The 16,945-nt window shown below is 38.9% G+C and overlaps 1 protein-coding gene, 1 long non-coding RNA gene and 1 other non-coding gene across 3 annotated transcripts in view; 2 read left to right on the top strand and 1 right to left on the bottom strand.

The window, feature by feature from the left end:
- Positions 1-16,945, top strand: part of LOC133789511 (uncharacterized) — a 35,905-nt gene continuing 18,960 nt past the window's right edge. Inside the window, exons 1-2 of the long non-coding RNA XR_009873589.1 lie at positions 1-310; positions 3,844-3,915. This is a non-coding gene — a long non-coding RNA (uncharacterized LOC133789511). The remainder of the gene's footprint in view (positions 311-3,843; positions 3,916-16,945) is intronic.
- LOC133793167 (small nucleolar RNA R71) lies at positions 9,391-9,497 on the top strand. The gene has a single exon (XR_009874625.1). It is a non-coding gene; the product is annotated as a small nucleolar RNA R71 (small nucleolar RNA).
- LOC133790999 (putative F-box/LRR-repeat/kelch-repeat protein At1g11620) lies at positions 10,035-12,328 on the bottom strand. Its single transcript, XM_062228876.1, has 2 exons — positions 12,221-12,328; positions 10,035-11,882 (listed from the first exon to the last, which is right to left on the bottom strand). The coding sequence occupies exon 2, from the start codon at positions 11,879-11,881 to the stop codon at positions 10,733-10,735; it is 1,149 nt and encodes a 382-aa protein (XP_062084860.1). The 5' UTR covers position 11,882; positions 12,221-12,328; the 3' UTR covers positions 10,035-10,732.

Here is a 16,945-nt window from a genome sequence, read left to right as displayed (position 1 = left end):
AAGTTGAACCCTAAGTGTAAACCCCTGAGATCCTCCCATTTCTCTCTCTCTCGGCCTGCCTGCCCCCCGAGACTGCCGCCGCACTTCCACAGCTGAAGCCCACCGACCGACCACCACCACACGCAAGCCCTCCCTCGCCCAAACCCTCCTCCCCCGACCCCTCTCGAGTCTCGACTCTCAGACTCCACAACCCGTCAGCGAGCCAGTTGGCTTCGCCCCAACCTCGCCGACAGCCACGAGTCCCCGACCCCTCTCAGGTCTCAGCCACGAGTCCCCGTCCTCGACCCCGACGACCCCTTCGTTAGTGACAGTGAGTGAGTTTTTTGTTTTCCTTTTCTCTGTTTATTAATATATAATTATATATTATATAATATATAAATTTATATATATTATACTATATATTATACTATTGTTAAATTTAATAAGTTATTATATAATATATAAGTTTATATATATTATACTATATATTATAATTAAATTTAATCAGTTATGAACTTATTATGATAGTTAATTGTAATATGATTACTATTACTTATTATGGATAATTACTTTTCATACATTTTCAATTTATCATAAATCGATTTATTTTATTGTTGTGTGTTTTGCTTAGACTAAAATGTGGTTTCAATCGATTTTATCATAAATTGATAATTTTTTTTACTTACAAATTGGAGCGAAATCATACTGGTATAAAGTAAAGTCAGTGTTTCCACTTTGAAACTTGAGGTAAATCTATTATCTTTGTTATATTGGATTATAATATAAATATATAAGCTTGTATGAATGTGTGCTCCCTGTTGTAGTGGAGATTAGGTTTGTGTGTGCTGCTCTGTTGTAGTGGATTATAGGTTTGTGTGCTACTCTGTTGTAGTAGATTATAGGCTTGTGTGCTACTCTGTTGATTAGTTTCTTCTTAAATATGTTGTTTTAGGTAATGGATATTGATGAGGTAGATGAAACTCTTCCCCTGATAGATGATCAAGATCAACCACCTCTCACTCAGACTAAAAACCCTACTCCTCCTACTCCTAATGAAAATGGTAGAAAAACTAGGGCTAGAAAGAGGGTTAGACCTCCCATCCCTAGTGCTAGTATTGGGAAAACAAAGGGAAAAGGGCATCTGTTTGGGATCATTTTACTAAGGAAGATCCTTCTTCACCCTCGACAGATCCTAACGAAGAGTCTCCTCCCCCCAAGTGTATATGTAATTATTGTGGGTCTGACTTCTTGTGTGACACTAGAAAACATGAGACTAGTCATTTATGGAACCATTTTAAGAAAGTATGCGAGCTAAGTCCGTTTAAGATTGATGAGCAGAAAAAAAAGACTTTAAGCTTTCACCATGTAAAGGGAGGGAAAGAGGCGGAAACAAGCTTAGTAGCGATAGCTTATAACAAAGAAGCTTGTAGGGTAACCCTCCCATAATATATTGTGTTGGATGAGTTGTCATTTAGACATGTTGATGGTGAAGGGTTCAAAAGATTTGTGAAAACACTCCAACCTAGGTTTGAGATCCCTTCTTGAATGACTGTTGCTAGAGATGTATTGAAGTTATATAAGGAGGAGAAGGTGCCATTGAAAAATATTTTGAGACGTGAGAGGATATCGATTACTACCGATACTTGAACTTCCATTCAAGTATACAAAGTCAACTCACTTTTATCAGTAAGGACGAGTAATACAGTTGACCAGTATACAGATCTCTATGTGAGAGAGATAATATGCCTTCATGGAATTCGAGGTCTATCTTATTAGATGAGGATCCTGCTTTTACTTCCAAGTCTAGGGGAAGATTGCAGAAGGCGATGAGTATACAGTTGGAGTTTAGTACAATTTATTATCCTCAGATTGATGGTAAATCAGATGGAGTTATCTAGTTATTGGAAGGACACCTTATGAGATGTTGTATGGTAGGAAATGTTTATCGTTCGTTCACTTGGATGAGATAGGTGAGATGTTATATTTGGATCCTGAGGTAGTTTAGAGGATCATTGAGGCTATTGAAAAGATTAGAGCTCGGATGCTCGCTTCTTATAATAGACTGAAAAGTTATGTTAATTTGAAGTGAAGGAATGTGGAGTTCCAAGTGGATGACTGTATCTTCCTTACAGTCTCACCATGGAAAGGCGTGAGGAGAAAAGGGCAAGTTGAGCCCTAGATTAGTAGGACCATTGGAAATCCTGGATAGGATCGGTCAGGTTGCCTATGGATTAGCCTTACCTTTGGAACTACCGGGCATATACAGTGTATTTCATATTTCCATGTTGAGGAAACATGTGTTAGATGAGACTCATGAGTTGAGTTATGAGGATCTGAGATTAGAGGCTAAGTTATCCTGTAAGGAATAACCAGTCCAAATATGAGACAGAAAGAACAAGGTTCTGAGAAACAAAGTTGTACCTTTGGTTAAGGTATTATACAGAAACAGTAAGGTTGAGGGGGAGCGACCTGGAAACTAGAATCAGATATGCGGGATTGATATTCCGGGCTACTCAAGTAAAATTTTGAGGACAAAATTTCTATAAGGAGGGGATAGTTGTAACGTCCCAAATTTCCTAATAAGGCTTAGGACCTTGATTAGGGGGCCAGGATGAAAAATTATGGAATTATGTGATTATATGATATTTATGGGTATTATTATGTGATTATGTGAGTAATATTATAATATGACCTGATATGCATGTTTAGGTGTATTAAATATGCATGTGGGCCCATTTCTGTTTAATTGGACAATTTTCTTAATTTGGCCCGTTATGGGTATATTTGGCATATATGTGATATGTGTGTGGTACTTCATTATTATATGGATATGTTTGGGTTACTCGGCACGAGACGATCCTAGGGAGCAAGCTAGTGGGAAAGTCATATCGGGACCCATACTTGACTCGGAGTGAGTCAAGGGGTGTATTGGGTATTTAGCACATTACCAGGATATTGGGTAATAGGAATGACTATTTGAGGATATATTGAAAGTTAGTGAGATCATGAGGGAATTCTGGGAATTTTGACTATTTTACCCCGGGGGCGCTTTTGGGACCCCGAGCATTAGGATTTGTTTGAGGTTAGTTAAGCTCGAAGTAATCTGTCAGAAATATAAAATAACGTTCAGAACGTTCTCTTTCTATCTCTCTCTCTCCCGTTCCCTTTTTGACACCGTTCACATTTTCGAAGGAAACTCAAGTTTTAGGACTCGGTTTCAAGCAAGGATCGAGGCATAAAAATTCTAGGGAAGATTAGAAGCTTATTAGATGAATGATTTATTTGGGAAACGACTCAATCAGAGGTAATCCAAGTTTTAAGTTTTAGAGCTTTTAAGCTTGAATTGGATTTTACGTTTTGAGGAGTTTTTGATTTGATTGAAACTTGGGTTTTCATGGTTTTGGGAAATTAGGATGTTTGGGAACTTTGTTTTTGGAATTTGGATATGTTTGGATAGGTTTTTGGAGGATTTTAAATGGGAGAAAACGTAGGAAATGGCTGAGTTTGAGGTTGGGTTGCGACCTTGTTCTAGTAAGTGGCGACCTGGGTGAACCCAGAACCAGGAGGGCTCTGCCTGGGGGGCGTGCCGCGACTCTAGAGGGCCAAGTCGTGGCCCACACCCTGAAGCCCAGGCAGAGGGCTCTTTGTCAGGGAGGCAAGTCGCGACCCTCAGGGCCAAGTCGCGACCTGCCTGTTCATTTTTGGCCAGATTTGGTTTTTAGTTGTGGGAACATAACTCTAAAGGCTCGGGATCGATCCTACTACCTAGTTGGGTAGGATTCGACGTCCCGAAGGCTAGGACTCGGTCCGAAAGTATTTATTTACGCGTTTTTTGATGAGATTTTATATTATGGTTGTGACTAGGTTGTCGCTAGGGGATTGGAAACAAGATCGTGCTTGAGGGTCGTTTATTGGTAACCTATGCTTGGACCAAAGGTAAGAAAACTGCACCCAGTATGAGATGCATGTGAAGCATGTGATACATGTAGTTATGGCATGGCATGAATGTTGAATATGGAATTGATCAGAGCTTGGGTCTCTGTAATTGTACATGATTATGATTATGCTTGCGATTATTGATTAAGCATGCTAAATGTCTTATATCTGGATATTTGACATATGATATATGTCTATTTGCATTACCTCATTGAGAAAGCACTGACTTATTAGTTAAGAAACGACAATGGTGTTTAGTACTGGTCGTGAAGCTCTGACTTATCAATCATGATCGGTAATAGTACTGAGCATTGGTCATATGAAATTGACTTACGAGTCAAGAGCGGCATTAGCGTATTCAACACAAGCTGAAATGATTAGATCTAAACAACATGAGAATTAAATGCTTGACTGGCCTATTGGTCGAAGAAACTAAAGCGCTTGGCTAGTCTAAGGCTAGTTACTCAAAGCCTGGGCTAAAAGGCTCAGGTGACTGGAACGTCACATGGCTTAGGGCGCAGGGCCCCAGATTGACTCGACATTCAACTATTCAGGGCGTAGGACTCCAGAGAGACTTAATAAGTCATCTATTTAGGGCGCAGGATCCCAGATTGACTTAATAAGTCATCTATTCAGGGCGTAGGACCCTAGATTAACTTGATAGTCATCTACTCAGGGCGTAGGATCCCATAATCATTTATTTGTACTTGCATGCATGCATGAATGGGGTTATTACTGCTACACATGCTTATTATGATTTGATGTATTATTAACTGATTATGAGCATGTGTTTGAGTTTTCTTGCTGAGCCTCGGCCCACGGGTGCTATGTGGTGCAAGTAAAGGTAAAAGAAAGTTGGATCATCCTTGAGTTGGAGAGCTTAGGTGACGATGTGTACATATGCGGCTGCTCGACCACCATGACCAAGGGTTTAAAGAGGAACTAGGGTTAAACCCTATTTTGCCGCCTCTTAGGTCGGCTAGTTGTAAATCTTTAAAATATATTTTGGGATCCCAATGTATGCAGTAAACGTTTTAGTGAAACGTTGTATTTTTTACCAAAATTTTTAACCCTAAATCGTTAATCACATTTAGTTACACGATTATGGCCAAATGACTTGGTTAGCGAGTTTAACACTGTTTAAAATACACAGCGTAACAGTCTCTGGGTAGAAGGGCGTTACATATGCTGTAACGCCCTACTTCCTTAGAGCCGTTACTAAGTGAGTTTAAAAACGTGCTTTCAACTCGCTAATCGAGGTTTTAGGTCAAATAGTGTAATTAAGCCATAAATAGAGGAAAAACTTTAGAAATAATAATTTCCATAGAAAATCATAAAAGTTTTACACTTGGGATCCCAAAAGACAGTTTAGAAACATTTACAACATATAAATTGAACCAAGTCGACTAAACGACAAAATCTAGGTTTATTTACAAACATCTCCCAAAATCAACTACCTGTGGCAGCCACGCTGGCCAAACATGTACACGCCACCTCACGCCTGCTACACTCATGGTCGGTTGGCTTTCTCCTTACCCTCACCTGCACCACAGAGCATCTGTGAGCTAAAGCCCAACAAGAAAACCCACAAATAGATAAATGCATGCAACACATATATCAAGCATATAAACAGGCCACCAATGGGCTAAACACATTCGGCCTAGCCGTCCCAGGCGTTTACCAAGTCCTGGGTTCACGGTCCGCACCGTGAGGATATCCTAGGTATCCTTTAGGGACTCGCCCTGGCAACTCGCACTCCACATGCTCACCGCTGCTCTCGACCCCTTGCCGTACTCGGCCTTGCACTCAACGTGCCTAACGTCGTTCCCGGCCCTTTGCCGTTCCCAGCCCCTGCCGTCCTCGGCCTACACCGTTCCCGGCTCTTGTCGAACATTCACATAATAGCATTCATAGCATAGCAAGCAAGTACAGAATTCTAGAAAATTCAGTTAAAGGGCAACGCCCCGCAGTTCAAACACATTGGGCTCAACCCTGCATACCAGTTCTATTCAAACACATTGGGCTCAGCCCTACATACAAGCTCTATGGGAACGAGGGTTTTCTTACCTGAGTCCCGAGCTCTCCGAGCACCGATGTCCCGAGCACAGTCCTCTAACTTGAGCCTCGTCGAAACCCTAGTCACAACACATTAACAATATCCATCCATCAAGTTCTAATCCAATGAATAACTTTGAGCCAAAACCCTAACCTCCGGGACCTTGAATTCTATCAATCCGGGTGATAAAATCCATCCCGAGCCTTAACCATTGAGTTCCCAAGCCTAAACACCCTTAAAACACACAGACTAGCACCAAGAGTCGCGACCCTACCCACAAGCACCGCGGCTAGCCTCGAAACATAGGCTAGCACCTCACTGACCCCCACATGGGCCGCGACGCGCATGAACTTCTCGGCCTCCCATGGCCGCGCGCGCACATGGGCCGCGACCCTCACCTCCAAACCCAGAATTTTCATCATTTTCCCTACATTTTTCCTCAAACTAACTCACCCAAAGCTTATCTAACAGACCCAGATATACAACACAAACATCCAGCTCAGTATCAACATCAAAACCCATCAAAATCTGCTCCAAAACTTAGCTAGAATACCCAAAAACAGATCAAGCTTAACTAGCATGCAATCTCCAATAACCAGCAGAAATTCTAAACATAATCTTTATAATTAAAGCTTACCTTTGCAGAGCTTAGTCCCTGAGTTTGATCCTTAATCCTCAAGCTTTTAGCTCTTAAGTTTTCTCAGCCCAATTCCTTGCTGAATTAAGCCTCTGAACCAACTCCCTATGCTCCAAACTGCAAGCTCCCCTAAATCCCCAGCTGCAATCCCTTAGCTTCAAGTTGATTTTTCCCAAAGTTTTCCTTGAGTTTTTCTTAGAGAATGAAAGAGAGAAAGAGATAAGAATTGTCTCAACTGGGAGAAAAAGCTAATGTCGGTTTCCTAAGTTTCTAAATGTTTCCTTCCTTTGTTTTATTTAACTTAGTCTATGTGGTTACCTCAAGGCTCGGGGTACCAAAACGTCCCTGAGGGAAAAATGGTAAATTTCCCCTACGTCCCCTCCTAGACATTCTATCCTCAAATATATCTCCAGATATTTATTTTCTTAACCCGGTAACCCCATAACACATCTAAAACCCGAACTACCCCTTGCCTCGCCCCGAGTCGGGATCTCAACCCTGTTGTGACCTTCTGGCTAACCGCTCACCAGGACTGTCTCGGATCGTGCTGCACAGACATATCGCATATATATAACATTTATCACATTTATACCCCTAATATTCAGACGGGGCCCACATGCACATTTAACTCAACTAAACATGCATCATTATCATATATTCACATAAATCCACATATTAGCATATTAAATCATTTATTGTCCTCTAGGCACACTAATCAAGGCCCTAAGCTCGATTAGCAAATTCGTGTCGTTACATATGCTGTCTGAACCTTACATCAAGCGACCATGAAATTGTTGTCACGTCAGCCATAGATCGACCATTTTGGTTCGGTAGCTAAATTCACTCAACAAATTCATTGTCTCTACCATCCATGTAAAATACTAGCATACCACTTGGTATAATGCCTTAGTTAATTTTGGGTATCGTATGTTCTAGATAGCTACTACCTATTTGTTGAACTTGTTAGATGTTGTGTTACTTACTCAATTATTTAATATAATACATTTCTATTATATATCTTTGTCAAATTTCAAGCACTCCATGTTTCATAAATATATTGCATTCACTATAAACTATTTTTTTTTTAAAAATAACTCCAATTCCCATATGATTTTTAACCATGTATTAAATAACTAGATTTTTAATTTTTAAATAATTAATTTACAAACAAAATGTCATTTTTAATCATGTATTAAACAATTACATTTTTAACAATTAATTTACAATCAAAATCTCATTATTAGGAAAATAATTTATCCATATATTTCCAAAAATTATAAAAATCTAAACAAATAGTTGATAGTTATCTTTCAAGTAAAAAAAATTAATATAAATGTTTAAGGCCATGAGTTCTAGAAACAACAAAAAATTAAAAAATAAATGTGAATTCTAGTGCAACAACTGTTTAAAATTTATTAAGTCTCTGTGTTAATTTTTGTAAGTAATGTGTAGTTACCTATTACATTGCATGCATACTAATCCATTCAACATAAAATTAAATAAGTAGTTATATATGGAAAGACATTTATATCCCATATTCAATCAAATTTTTTAATACTAAAAAATTCCAGCCGGTAACCAAAATCGGCTATAAATAGTTGATCTTGTATATTAAAATACAAAGTGGGCCAATACCCTATAACTCAATTTCAAAATAGTACACAAATGTGTACCTTGTTAGCCGAACTTTTAGATTAAAAAAGTTCACATGGATTTGCATATTCATTTTATATAATTTAATATTGGAGCGAGAGTCATTCCGCTACCGTACTGAATGATATGGAATCAGGCGCCTATAATGAATGTCTCCATCTCAACAAGCCTTAAAAAGTAGTCACCAATTATTATTAATTTTTGTACTTGAGTTACAATCATCATTTCACACCAAACACAAAGAAGTACTATATATGTTCTTGCATTACATTGGGATAAGTCTCCAACCAATTTAAAAGTGATGGATTTCAACTCCTTCTAATCGAAATAAGATTTCTTACATAGAAACAATACCAATCATACCATCTAATTCTATCTAAATTACAAACAACATCTTTCAAATTCTGGGTATGAATGTTGCAAGACATCAACTGTACATGCCCATCTTTTCTAGCTTCGAATCTCAATTCTTCCACAATGAAAGCACATCCTTACCATTTTCCAGTGGTCCAACATAGAAATATTCTATCCAACAACGAGCATCTTTAACAATTCATTGGGCAATCTAAGTGTTGGTAAGTGTTAAAAGAGAAGCTTGCATTGGGTTTGTCTTGAGAAACTGGTCGCCTAGGCTGTTGAGATGACAATGCTTGAGGCGACATTTGAGACAGAAGTTGCTTATAATGATTTTGGAACTAAGGTTGTTGGCCTTGATTATTTCTCCAGGAGAAATTTGGATGATTTCTCCACCCGTGGTTATAGGAGTTAGAGAATGGGTTGTTGTATGGCCTCTGAAAGTTCCCAATAGCTACCTGAGAATATTATTATGTGGGTCTACATTTGTACATTGGTCAAAAGGATGCCCCTACACATCTCACAAGCCGTCTGCATCTGTCTTGCTTGAGCTAAGATAGAGTTCTACTGCAATTGCTTAGCCCCTGCTACTTTTCTGGTATGAGATGCTCGCTCATTAGACCACTGGTGATTATTCATAGTCATTTCCTATAATAAATTGTAGGCCTCATTAGCATTTTTTCTCATAAATGCCCCTCTTGTTGCGTCATCAATTATGGTCTGAGTAGTACCGCACAACCCGTTATAAAAATTGTGAACCAACATCCTATTTACAATGCCGTGATGAGGACATTTTCTCAGTAATTTCTTAAACCTCTCCCATGCTTCGTACAATGATTCCCAATCAGTCTGGAAGAAATTATTAATCTCTCCCCTCAATCTTGCAGATTTCGATGGAGGAAAGAACTTGGCGATAAATTTTTGTGCTAAATCCACCCAAGTGCTAATAGAGTTGGCCTGTAGTAAATTTAACCAGTTCTTGGCTCTTTCCCTCAGTGAAAATGAGAATAGCCTCAACCTTATGGTATCGTTACTCACCCCATTCATTTTAAAAGTTGCACACAGCTTCAGAAAATTAGTGATGCGCATGTTTGGGTCCTCATTAGACAAGCCACATGATCGAAACTCACATGATCCGATGATAAGATACATAATGGAAAATAGGTGCGTCATTAATCGAGTCAATGGAACGAGAACACACAGAATCGAAACTCCCATGACTCCTCTCATTTAGAAGATATAAGTTGATTAAACGAATTATTCCATACACAAAAAGCTGCTGACTGATATATATATATATATATATTTATAAATATATATGTATATGGTTATGCAACAACCAATAACTCATACATCACAAGACAGCCACACAAGGAGCAAATCAATACATCAGGATACCAAGTTATCAGCCAAACAAGATAGCAAGAAAATATAGTGCAGAAATGTGAAGAACACCAAGAGTTTTTACCCTGGTTCAGAGACAACGTGTTTCCTACATCCAGCTTGCTGGCTTGACCATGCAAAATCCACTATAAACCAGAGAATACAAATGCAAGAGGCTGATGGCAACAGCTGCAATACAAGAAAATCAGCTCACAACTTTTACAGGGGTTTTTGATTTTCTTTTCTTTTCTCAGCTCTTTCTCACCATACAGGAAATTCTCTCTCTATTTTTCTCTCTGTTACAATACCCTCCCGTGCAAACTTGGTGTCATACGCAAAAGGAATAAAATCTTCAACAAACTTGTCCTTGCCACTCCAGTGTCGTACAAGCCCCTTACAGCTCAGCCAATCATTTGACATAAATGGTTTCATCATAACAACCACCTTACCAATAATTGCTTTACCAATCACGCAACTCCACATCACAGCTGCTAAACCACACTGTAAACTTAATAATTGAATCATCATATTCCTCGCACACACACACATACATATAGGTTCCTAATATATATTGAGATAAAGTCTTCGACATATTGAAATCACTCTCCAAGACAACAAATGTTTAAGCATCTAAGACCATGAAAGATACGGTAGTAACAACCATAGTATTTTTCAATTGCTTCCCCAACTTTGAGACTCCTCCTTTCTGCTGAAATCTCTAATTGGATCAAACTTCACCTCCTCCTAATAGAAATCAGACTCTTCACATAGAAACAAGCCCAGTAATTAAATCTGATTCTATCTAGATCACAAACAACATCTCTAAACTTTTGGGTACGAATGTTACACGACGCCAACTGTTCACGTCCATCTTTCCAGATTTCCATTAGAATCTCATCATTCTTCCAAAATGATAACTCACTGCTAACATTTTCTAGTGGACCAACATGCAAATATTTGGTCCAAGAAAAAGCACCTGCTTCAGCACCATCCATTGGGAATAAATGATACTCACGAGAGTTATCCCCGTCGGAGCTCAAATACATCACAACTGAATCATTCCACACTGAAAGGTGGAATCCATAATAATCAAGAGTCAAATCTTCAAGATTTGGCAAATGTATGAGATGGAATTCTTCATTACTCATATTGAAACTAAGGACCCTGTCAAAGTCAAAAGCATCTGGATTATGCACCAACCAATAACAAACGCCCTTCCAACATAAACCATTGAATAGATGAGAAAACATTATAGTCTCCATTATGTCTTCAGACATGTTGATTTCTCTCCATGAATCAGAACCCAGTGTGTATACCTCTACTTTGCAATTGTCATGGCACCAAATGGCTACACATTTGTAATAGTTGTTTTCAGGATCAAGTCCAAATCCCATAGCGGAAGGAGACCCTTCAGCTATAGCATTATTTGGTTCTGGGAGAATCATGGATTCTTTCAAAGCAGGATTACATAATACCATCGTTCCAAAATTATTTATCAGCAAAATGAGCCCATCACAGTGGTAAGCCTCCTCCCATTTGTCCATATCCTCATACCTTTCATTTCGAATAAGTGGTATACTGAGAGCTTCTGTGACCGATATAAAATGATCGTTCTTAACATCAACATAGAATATAGTCAACAATGGGAATGTGATTAAGCGATGATCTACATGGGGAGAAGGCAATCTGAAAAGTAAGGATGCAGAGGACTGGTTTTTGGTAAGGAGGAGGTGCTTGGCAACAAATTCCGGGTCGTTGATGAAAGCCGAGATAAGGGAATAGCAAAACTTGTTTACAAATTTCAACTGCACCAGAGAATCGGCAGGTACCGATAATATGATTTTCTCCACTATCTCCTTTGGCAAATCACAGAAGCTCGTCATTCTGCCATGATCAGTTAAGCTTTCTATCAAAACTAATTACTTAAACATGGCATCACATAAACAGGACTACTAACAAAAACTTGTTTGTTTCTAGGAGAAAACATACTAAAATCTCAAGAACCCAACATCCAAATCATGTTGTCATTACAGTAAAAGATTCACATTTTAAAAAGAAACAAACAAAAATCAATCTGAAAGAAAAATCAAAACTTCACATACAAATTGTCTATGGTGGTAAGTTGAAAATGGAATCAGTCTGTAGCCCCAACTGTTAGTATAAAGTAATAAAAATTAAAAATAATAATAATTACAGAGATAGAGCTGAAAGAAGAGGCTGACCTTAACCCGTACGAGAATTGAATTTCGGGTCTCCGTAAAATTTTCTTGTGAAGAAGCTCTTTCTTTTCAACCTTCTTTGATCAGTCAGTGAGACTGGTGTGAAATGAGTAAAGGTTGGTGATGACTGAGGAGTGAGTGTGCTGTTAAAATCTTTTGGGTTGGGCCGGAAGAAATTATTGGGCTCTCATAAAGGGACAAAAGACCCAATTTCACGTTTATGTTAAGAATTTCTTCTTCTTAAAAAAAAGAAAAAGTTTATATTAAGAATATATTTTTTTCATGTAAAATTTTAGCAAAATTAATCAGTATATACATGATATATATAAAATTTCTTGGTTTAGTTAGTAAATGCAGAATTACTTTGTTCCATTTTCATGGACCTTAATACTAAGATATGTTAAGATTAGTTTGGGATAAATGGAGAAATTGAAGTGAACAATTATTTTGTTATGAAAATGCAGGGGCAATATACTAACAGTATTTTATAATGTGGAAAAAAATTACTTAAAGCTTGGTAAGCATTTGAATTTGGATGAATTAACATTTGTCACATTAATCTTGGATGTTAAGAATCTACATATTGCTTAGCTCCCCCATACATGCTACAGTACTCTGCCATACTGAGAATAACTTTCTTAGCCTCGTTTGTTGTTTTCTGGGTTGTTATCGGTTTGTTATTGGTGCTTTGGAATATTTGTTGTGTAATGATAGTGGTGTACGAATTTGTTAGAATCTGTTTTATTGTTTTCTGTGTAATGCCAGATGGCTCAATGTAAGAGGGTGTACTGTTTCTTTTGGTTTTCTATATAAATGAAATGCCCAGCTTTGAATCCTTTGAGCTGAGAATTATCAAACACTATTTTCCAAAAGTTTTACTTGGTATTAGAGTCAGGTTACGACCTGCCCATGTCGACAGCAAATTCTCAAACTCCAGCAGCGAATGCTCCGCCATCGATTCCAGCAGTTCCAGGTTCAAGTGCAGGCGGCATGATTACAACAAATGGCGGTTCAACTCAACTTCAAACCCAGAACTATACTCAACCTTTCACTACCCTCAATCAACCTTTTTCTCTCAAACTGGACAGGAACAATTACATCCTGTGGAAGACGATGGTTTCCACAATCATAAGAGGTCATCGGCTAGACGGTTTCGTTAATGGTAGCAGGATTTGTCCGCCTGAGTTTCTACCAGCAGAAGTTACCTCTGACGGCCAACCTGGATTTGGAATGCGGTTGAATCCAGAATACGAACAGTGGATCGTTAGTGACCAGTTGCTGATGGGGTGGATTTATAGCTCAATGTCTGAATCTATAGCTATCGAAGTGATGGGATGCAGCTCATCGGCTTCTCTGTGGAGTGCTTTGGAGAACTTGTATGGAGCCCATTCTAGAGCAAAGTTGGATGAAACCAGAACACTCATTCAAACTACAAGGAAAGGTAACACCTCTATGGTTGAGTATCTTAGACAAAAGAAAATGTGGTCTGATAGTTTGGCTTTAGCTGGGGACCCATATCCTGAAACCCACTTGATATCAAATGTAATTTCTGGTCTGGGTGCTGAATATTTACCCATTATTGTTCAAATTGAGAGGTCACGGTTGTCCTAGCAGGAAGTACAAGATATTTTACTCACCTTTGACAGTAAGCTTGAGAGGCTACAGGTACTTGGAGAAATACCAAAGACAGGAAGCATGGTGGGTCACATTCAAGGTCCCTCGGCCAACTTTGTTTCAAAGCCAAATCATGGATCCATGAGAGGCAGGGGTGGTGCTGCTCCTAATCGAGGCAGAGGTTTCTTTGGACATACATCTGACAGAGGAGGTGGTCAAAGAAGCCGAGGCAGAGGCAGAATTCCAAACACAAAACCAACCTGTCAAGTATGCGGTAAATATGGGCATATAGCTGCATATTGTTACAACAGGTACAATGAGTCGTACATGGGGCAGGAACCAACAGCAAGCCGAAGTACACAAGGAGGAGGTCATTCGGCATTCATAGCCTCACCCGAAGTTGTTGATAGTGACATTTGGTATGCAGATTCTGGAGCCAACAACCATGTCACGTCTGATGCAAACAACTTAACCCAGAAGTCAGACTATGGTGGTAAGGAAAAACTTACTGTGGGTGATGGTACTCAACTTGGAATCTCTCTAATTGGTTCAAGCTCTTTGCCTACAAAAACTGATGCATGTTTAAATCTTAATGAGCTGTTGCATGTTCCTAAGATTGCAAAAAATCTGGTTAGTGTATCAAAATTGACTGCTGACAATGATGTTATTGTGGAGTTTCACTCTGATTGTTGCTTTGTGAAGGACAAGAAAACAAGGATGGTGCTGCTCCAAGGGATTCTTAGAGATGGGCTGTATCAACTGGACACTACATCAACAAAGTCGTTTCCTACCTCAAGTCATAGCCATACTTGAAGTTGTCAAAATGTTTTCTCAAACAATGCTACTGTTTCGAATTTTCCTAAAGCTGATGTAATACATCCTCTTCGCAATGAATCTTTGTTTTCTAAAACTGATATCTGGCACATGAGATTAGGACATCCTTCCAAAAAAATTTTAAAGCATGCTTTAGAAGTCTCACATATACCCTTTCCAGTGAATGAAAATCTACACTTTTATGATGCTTGCCAATTTGGAAAATCCCATGCTCTTCCATTCAAACTGTCCTCAAATAGAGCCAACCAAGTGCTTGAACTTATACATACAGATTTATGGGGACCAGCCCCTATTGCATCAAATACAAACTTTAAATATTACATCCATTTTCTGGATGATTTCAGTAGATATACATGGATATACCCTCTCAAAACAAAAGACCAAGCATTAGAAATTTTTATTCAGTTTAAAGCACTTGTAGAAAATCAATTTGAGAGGAAAATTAAAACCCTTAGGACTGACTGGGGTGGTGAATTTCAAGCCTTTACCAACATTGTTAAGACAAATGGAATTAACTTTCAACACTCATGCCCACACACATCATCCCAAAATGGAAGAGCAGAGAGAAAACATAGGCACATTGTAGAAATGGGTTTGACACTTTTAGCACAAGAAGAAATGCCTTTAAAATTCTGGGTAGATGCTTTCCAAACAGCCGTGTATTTGATCAATAGACTGCCAACACCACTTTTGAAATTAAAATCCCCTTTCGAAATGCTATTTCACAAAAAGCCAGACTACTCCTTCCTAAAGGTGTTTGGTTCAGCCTGTTTTCCCTGCATTAGACCCTATCAAACACATAAGTTCCAATTTCATTCTCTAAAATGTGTAAATTTGGGTTATAGTTCCTCTCACAAGGGATATAAATGCTTGAGTTCAACAGGTAGAGTTTATATCTCAAGAAATGTGACCTTCAATGAATTAGAATTTCCTTTTAAGAAGGGATTTCTAAACAACTATGCTCCCGAAAAAGAGGTTGTATTTCAAACAAATGCTTGGTCTCATCTGCCTTTTCAGCCCGTGTCTCAGGTCACTCCAGCAGCCATAACGCAGCTTCCAGTTGATACAACCCAAGACTCGGCCAGTTCATCGTCCCCTGAAGCAGTACCATCTCTGTCCAACAGTCCTAATCATCGAGACAATTTTGAGGTTAGTAATCAAGAAATCGCACCTAATGAGCAATCTGAGTTTGCTAGCTTGACTAATAGTGATGCAGAGTGCGTGGAAACAGAGGTTGAACAGCCAGAACCAGTCCAAAAATTACCTACGCACTCGATGATAACAAGAGGCAAAGCGGGTATTTTTAAACCCAAGGTGTATTTAAGCAAAGCGAAGTGGAATGCCCTTTTAGAAGAACCAAGAAATGTTGCAGAAGCCTTACAATCAAAAGAGTGGACTGCGGCGATGAATGAAGAAATTAATGCACTACAGAGGAACAAAACTTGGAGCTTAGTTCCTTTCTCACCTGAGTTCAATGTAGTGGGTTGCAGATGGGTTTACAAAACCAAGTTGAAGGCAGATGGCACAGTGGAAAGACTAAAAGCAAGACTGGTCGCGAAGGGATTTCATCAATGACCAGGTCTTGATTTCAGCAAGACATACAGCCCAGTGATAAAGGCTCCAACGATGAGAATGATCCTAACAATTGTTGTTTCACGAAATTGGAGTATAAGGCAATTGGACATTAACAATGCCTTCTTGAATGGATATTTAAAGGAGGATGTATACATGATTCAGCCACCAGGTTTTGAAGATTCTCAGAAACCAGAACATGTTTGCAAGCTTCACCGTTCACTCTATGGGTTGAAACAAGCCCCCCGGGATTGGTTTGAGAGATTGAAAAATACTCTGCAACAATGGAATTTCAGAAACTCCAAGGCAGATACATCCCTCTTCTTTCACATGACAGAGACAAATATTGTCTTTGTTCTAATCTATGTAGACGATATAATAATCACTGGCAATGATGAGGATGAATTAAACAGGTTTATTGTCAAGTTGAACAAGCTTTTCTCACTGAAAGATCTGGGCTCACTCCACTACTTCCTGGGTATTGAGGCTCACCGAGATGATACGGGCCTTTATTTGACTCAAATAAAGTTCATCACCGAAATTCTGGAGAAATATGATATGCTAAATGTCAAACCATGTCCAACCCCTATGATCACGGGAAGAATATTGTCAAAAGATGATGGTGAGCCACTTCCAAATCCCACAGTTTATAGAAGCGCAATTGGAGCTCTACAATACTTATGCAATACTCGGCCGGACATTGCCTAT

The sequence above is a fragment of the Humulus lupulus genome, chromosome 7, assembly GCF_963169125.1.
Source record: "Humulus lupulus chromosome 7, drHumLupu1.1, whole genome shotgun sequence".
NCBI lineage: Eukaryota > Viridiplantae > Streptophyta > Magnoliopsida > Rosales > Cannabaceae > Humulus > Humulus lupulus.
The sequence above is the reverse complement of the archived record's forward strand: the minus strand, read 5'-3'. Positions and strand labels throughout refer to the sequence as shown.

Excerpts from the sequence above, each read along its gene's own strand:
- LOC133790999 (XM_062228876.1), bottom strand. The coding sequence starts at position 11,881 with ATGACGAGCTTCTGTGATTTGCCAAAGGAGATAGTGGAGAAAATCATA.